This window comes from Chiloscyllium plagiosum, chromosome 39, assembly GCF_004010195.1.
Source record: "Chiloscyllium plagiosum isolate BGI_BamShark_2017 chromosome 39, ASM401019v2, whole genome shotgun sequence".
Taxonomy (NCBI): domain Eukaryota; kingdom Metazoa; phylum Chordata; class Chondrichthyes; order Orectolobiformes; family Hemiscylliidae; genus Chiloscyllium; species Chiloscyllium plagiosum.
In genome coordinates this window covers 16619897-16626618 of record NC_057748.1, presented here as the reverse complement: position 1 = coordinate 16626618, position 6722 = coordinate 16619897, and the positions used below count along the sequence as shown (strand labels likewise).

Sequence of the window (6722 nt, the reverse complement as noted above, 5' to 3'; positions counted from 1 at the left end):
CTGTCTCTCCACAGGACTCACCTCCAGGATCTGAAGGAGGTGACACACAACATTTTCTACGAGACATATCGGGCCAAGAGACTGAACGAAAATGGAAATCTTCCCTACCCCCTCTCCCTGTCTCTCCACAGGACTCACCTCCAGGATCTGAAGGAGGTGACACACAACATTTTCTACGAGACATATCGGGCCAAGAGACTGAACGAAAATGGAAATCTTGCCCATGACACAGACGAAGCGCACGAGAGTAACCTCTGAACTCGCTGGATGGAACCCTCTGTCCCTGCAATCTTCTGTAAAATCTCATTTTTGTAAAAGTGACACCAAGCAAACACTTTGCTGGAGTGGAGCCCTTTAAAGGTTAGCCACTCGCTCACGTCAGACATCCATCGATGTAACACACCTTGAATAGTTTATTTAACGGTTATGTTTCAGCACCTGAACCCGTTTCTGTGTACCTTTGAATCCCGATAAATTCTTTGCTCCTTTTCTCACATTGCGCCCCAACTTTATCATACTCGGTAATTCGACTCTGTCAGAGGGTTGGTCACGTCACAGAATTGGCTAATGTTCTGGGAATCTGGGTTCAAATCCTGCCATGGCTGGAATTTAAAACCAGTCGATGAGTAAATCTGGAACTGAGGTGTCACCTCAATCATGGTGAAACCAGCGTTGGGTTTTGTGAAAGTCTGCCTGGCTCGCTGACACCAATAGGGAAGGCTATCTGCTGTCCTTACCCAGACTGGCCTGCTCATGACTCCAGACACACACCGATGTGTTTCTGCTTAACTGGCCTCAGTCAACTAGTGGATGGACAACAGACGTCAATGATACCCATATCCTGTGAAAGAATGATTCAGTTTAACACATTGGAATGCAGTAGGCCATTCAGCCTATCGAGTCTGCGCTGACCCAGCTGAAGATTACCCTACCACATCCCCTAACCTGCGTGGGGTTTTTAAACCCTCCCTAACCCACACATCACTGGACACAGCATGGCCAATCCACCCTGACGTGCACCTCTTTGGACTGGGGGAGGAGACCCATGCAGACACGGGGAGAATGTCACCCGAGAGTCACACAGAGAGTCGCCCGAGACTGGGATTGAACCCAGATCCCTGACACTGTGTTATCCACTGAGCCACCGTGCCACCCGAAGTTCAGGAGGCTTATCAGGACTCTGTTTAATCTTCCTCCCCAGTGCAGGGTAGAGTTGTCTCCTGGTACCCAAGCTGACACCAATAGCCATCTGTTGAGTTAGTCAGCAAAAGGAGGTGATAGCCTAGTAGTGTTATTGCTGGATTCTTAATCCGTGACCCACCTGGGTTCAAATCCCATCATGGTATTTGGTGGAATTAAGAGTCTAATGATGACTATGAAAGGATTGTTGGGGACAAATCCATCTGGTTCACTAATGTTCCTCAGGGAAGGAAATCTGGCCTACTTGTGACTCCAGACCCATTGGTTGGCTCTTTAAGGGATGGCTAATAAATGCTGCACTAGCCAGCAGCACCCTCATCCTGAGAATGAAAAGAAAACACTCTCTGGGATTTAGAAGGATTTTATTGTAAATCTATAATTTAACACAAATGCCGATTTCCACATTTCCCATCTGGATGCTTGACCAGAAACCTGACTGAAAGCCTTCGAGGGCATTGATGGAGAGCGTGAGCTCCCTCTCCAGGACAGCCAAAAAATAACATCACCTCAGGAGAGAGGCAAGACAGTCAGGAATTACAAAACCCTCTTCAGCTTTTCCTTTCGAAAATGAACGCAGCTATTTCCTTTAAAATCCAGCTTTTGTTTTAAAAAGACCACTAAGAAACCAGCTCTTTGTTTTTTGATAACCAATGGTAACAAATCATTGGTTAAAAGCACACATGCTACCCATTACCCACTTTGATCACTGGGAGAAAGTGAGGGCTGCAGGTGCTGGAGATCAGAGCTGAAAATGTGTTGCTGGAAAAGCGCAGCAGGTCAGGCAGCATCCAAGGAGCAGGAGAATCGACTTTTTGGGATAAGCACTTCTTCAAGAATCATTCCTGAAGGAGGACTCATGCCCGAAATGTCTGTTGCTGGAAAAGCGCAGCAGGTCAGGCAGCATCCAAGGAGCAGGAGAATCGACTTTTCGGGCATAAGCCCTTCTTCAAGAATCATTCCTGAAGGAGGACTCATGCCCGAAATGTCGATTCTCCTGCTCCATGGATGCTACCTGACCTGCTGCGCTTTTCCAGCAACACATTTCCACTTTGATCGCTGAACTGGTTAAAATCTCACTGACCCCACGATGTGTGAGAATATCCTCGTTCTCCTTGGCTCGTTACCAGGCGTTGCCACTGTCATGGGAACACACTGCGAGATGAGGAGCTCGTGTGGATTGTTTCGATGGCAATCGAGGGATTTGCCTCCTCATCCTCCTATCCTCATCTCAAACCGAGCAGAACTCAAATTCCCTCAGAACACCAGCTCACCAGAGACAATACCAGGAACTCACCAGTGCACACAGAGATTTTGGACAGCAGACTCTTACTTGAGATCACTTCATTGTACCATTGGTCTCCATAGCTTTATATACAGCAACATCTTGACCAATTTAGAGTCCATTTGTCCACCAATCAGGGCCCGTTTTTCCTGTAGTATAAATTGTTGTAATCATTTGGGATTTGCATGTGTCCTGATGAGTGACAGGTAGAAGGATATCAGCCACATGTTCCTCTTTACAATGGTACTTTTGCCGTTGACAAATTAGGTGTATTTAGCTCTGAGCTCCCTATTAGAGAGCCCACAGCAGAGTTTCTGAGTAAGCTCCATTGGCATCTGGGAGGTGGGTCAACCAGGTGAGGTGAGGCCTCTTCTGAAGTACTGTGTATAGTTCTGGTCGCCCTGTTATAGGAAGGATATTATTAAACTGGAGAGGGTTCAGAAGAGATTTACCAGGATATTGCCAGGAATGGAAGGTTTGAATTATAAGTAGAGATTGGATAGGCTGGGGCTTTTCTGACTGGTTGAGACTTGGCATTGCAGAGATTATAAAATCATGAGAGGTATAGGCAGGGTGAATGGCAGATGGCTTTTTTCCTAGGGTGGTGGATTTTAAGACTTGGGACACACTTTTAAGGTGAGAGGAGAGAGATACCTGCTTGGGTTTCCTCCGGCTGCTCCGGTTTCCTCCCACAGTCCGAAGATGTGCAGGTCAAGGTGAACTGGCCATGCTAAAATTTGCCCATAGTGTTAGGTGCATTAGTCAGAGGGAAATGGATCTGGGTGGGTTACTATTCGGAGGGTCGGTGTGGACTTGTTGGGCTGAAGGGCCTGTTTCCACACTGTAGGGAATCTAATCTAATCTAAAAAAGACATGAGCAAAGTTTTTTTGCCAAGAGAGTGGTTCGTGTGTGCAATGAACTTTCAGAGGAAGTAGTGGATGTGGGTTCAGTTACATTTAAAAAACACTTAGACAAGTACATGAATGAGAAAGGTTTGGAGGGATATGAGCCAAGCGCAGGCTGTGGGACTAGTTTGTTTGGGATTATGGTCGGCATGTACTGGTTGGACTAAGGATCTGTTTCCATGCTGGATGACTCTATGTCACACCCAGGCATTCCACTGGTTGCAATATTGCTGGTGTCTGCAATTTCTAAATCGGGGACAAGTTTAAACTTCTCCCCTCTCCCACCCCACGGCCCCATCGTCACAAGGTGAGGGGTCTGAACCCAAATGTCTACTCAGAGCAGTGTGACCATGTGACCAAAAAGCCTTGACCAACTTGCGACTGTGGAAGAAATTCTCACTTCCGCAGTCCAGATTGCCGCCTGTAGAAATCAAAAGTTTGGGAAACACCAAGACCCTCCGTTTGCTGGAGATCTGAAATAAAAACAGGAAGGTGCTGGAGAAACTCAGCAGATCTGGCAGCATCCGTGGAGAGAGAAACAGAGCTAATGTTTCAAAGCTTGAACTTCGGTTCCAAAGGAGAATCATGTTTCCCTTGAAACGTTAATTCCGTTTCTCTCATCGCCCGGCAAGGGGAATTGGGGATTTCAATGTTTCAATGAGCTGGGTTTCAATCCTCCCCCTGGTGTTTGGTGAAACTTTTAATCCAATAACATCTGCATTTTTGTTTAAAAGAAGGTCTGAGTCACCGTTGATAATTTGTGAACAAGAACCCATCTGGTTCACAAATGTCCCATTGGGAGGGAAATCTGCCATCCTTACCTGGTCTGGTCTGCATGTGACTCCAAACCCACAGCGATGTGGTTGCATCTTAACTGCCCTCTGGGCAATTAGGGATGGGCAATAAATGCTGGGCCTAGTCAGCAATGGCTGCATCTCCCTTCTCTTTAAAGTGTTGCCAGACCCTGCTGAGTTTTTCTTCATTTTTGTTAAAACGTAGGCAGTTGCTGAGGATTGTGTTTGCATGTCATGGTCTGTTATGACATCATTGCTGTTTCGTTCCTCGTTCAGGATTTTCGGATTGATAATCAATGTTTTTCGTCATGGTCTCGTTGAGAAAGCAGATTTGGTTTGTTTAAGATTATGTACCGCACTTTACCTGCAAGTCGTTCAACGCGCAAGATAAACTCGGTTGAATTTTTGTTGAAAAAGCTCTGTACCTGTGGATTGTAAATGTCATGTCACGGAAACTTAGGTAGAACTTTAGCAAAGAAACAGGCCATTTGGCCCAACTGGCTTATGCTAATATTGTAGCTTTGCACTAGCCTCCTCCCATCTATTTTCATCCAACATTAACATGTCCTTGCATTTCTTTCCACTTATGTCTTAGCTAGCAACCCCTTAAAGGCCACAAGGTAATTCACGCCAATGTGGTACTGGAATCTATCTTTGCAGAGCAAATTCACAGACTTCCATTGGATTGATTGATGGCGATCCTATATTTGTGGCCCCTAATTCTGTTCCTCCCAATAAGTGGAACCATCTTTACATCCACCCTGTCAAATCTCTTCATAATTGTAGAGACGGTAATGGAGTCATCCCCTTGTCTTCCTTCCTTTCCCAGTTGCGATGCTTTGTAAAACTCTCCTGTACCCTCTTCCATCCTTCTTCCTAAGTTCACCCCAGGCATGCCCCACAGCTCCATGGCATCCACTGTGGGTCAGGCAAGGAGGCAGGATTCAAATCTCCACCCGATCTGGGTCAGTCTTCTGTAGCTGCAAAACCATATTCTGCATTCTGTTCTGTTAATCAGATGGAGTTATGTCAGGTGTGATTTGTCTGGATAGCATGCAAAACAATACTTTACACAGTATCTGGGTACATAGAGATGTACAGCATGGAAACAGACCCTTCGGTCCAACCTGTCCATGCCGATCAGATATCCCAACCCAATCTAGTCCCACCTGCCAGCACCTGGCGATAAATCAAATCAAAATCAAGTCAATTCCGCCATTCTGTTGACACTCCCCATTCAGGGGAGGTGATGACCTAGTGGTTTTATTGCTAGACTCTTAATCCAGAAACCCAGCTAATGTGCTGAGAACCCGGGTTCAAATCCTGCCACAACTGGTGATGGAGATTGAATTCAGCAGAAAGTTGAGAGCGTAATGACGACCACAAAACAATTGTCAGTTGTTGGGGAAAAACCCATCTGGTTCACTAATATCCCTTAGGGAAGAAAACTGCCATCCTTATTGGGGTCTGACTGACATGTGACTCTAGACCCACAGCAATGGGGTTGACTCTGAACTAGGCGAAAGTGAGGATTGCAGATGCTGGAGATCAGAGTCAAGATTAGAGTGGTGCTGGAAAAATGCAGCAGGTCAGGCAGCATCCAAGGAGCAGGAAAATTGACGTTTCGGGCAAAAGTCCTTCATCAGGAATGAAGGGATTTTGCCTGAAACGTTGACTCTCCTGCTCCTCGGATGCTGCCTGACCTGCTGTGCTTTTCCAGCAACACCCTAATCTTGACCTTGTCTCTGAACTGCCGTCTGGGCAATTAGAGATGGGTAATAAATGTTATTCTAGCCAGTGACACCCTCATCCCATGAATGATTCTCTCCCACTCCTACCACCCCACTGTTGGCTCGTGTTAGAAGCATTGGCAGGTGGTTGTTGGCCAACCTGTTTGGCCTCATGAGAAATGTACATCCCTTGGCCGTCAGAGATAGGGAAACCTCCCACAAAACCTCCAGCACCATAACTACTATAAAACAAAGACTTATTGCACAGTGTTCCAAATGGGGTCTAACTAAGGTCTGTACAAGTTCAACCTAACCGTACTGTTTTTCAATTCAAACTATCGAGAGAAGAACCCTATTGCTTTTTTTAAATTTAATGGTTCTATTCACTGACATTACTACTTATATTAATCTGAACATCTGCATCCATAGATGCGTCAGATTTGTGACCCATTTTGCTGCTTATTTTCCAAAGTGTTTGTGACTCTTCGTTCTTTGCACCAAAGTGCCCCATCCTATTGCTCTCAGCGTAGAAATCCTCAATTCCACATCCATTCAGTAAGATTATTCAATATCTTCCTGCCTTTTGTTATATTCTTCTTCAATATTCGTCACCCCCACAAATTTGGTGTTCTCCCTGCAAAGTTTTGGAATCACCCTTGGGGTTCCCAAGTCTGAACCATTTACATGAATCACGAGTGTCAGAGGATTGTCCATGAACAACATGTCACCACTCTTTCTCCCTCAGCACTTTATCACCCCCCCCCTCCCCTCCCCCCATTGTATAAATGCTGCCCCCTCCCACACTTCACA

The 6722-nt window shown here is 45.9% G+C and overlaps 1 protein-coding gene across 1 annotated transcript in view; it reads left to right on the top strand.

Annotated features, from left to right (window-relative positions):
* Positions 1-258, top strand: part of LOC122542024 — a 42661-nt gene extending 42403 nt beyond the window's left edge. Inside the window, exon 9 of the mRNA XM_043679315.1 lies at positions 15-258. Coding sequence (XP_043535250.1) covers positions 15-258 — 244 coding nt within the window. The remainder of the gene's footprint in view (positions 1-14) is intronic.
* Positions 259-6722: the final 6464 nt, after the last annotated feature.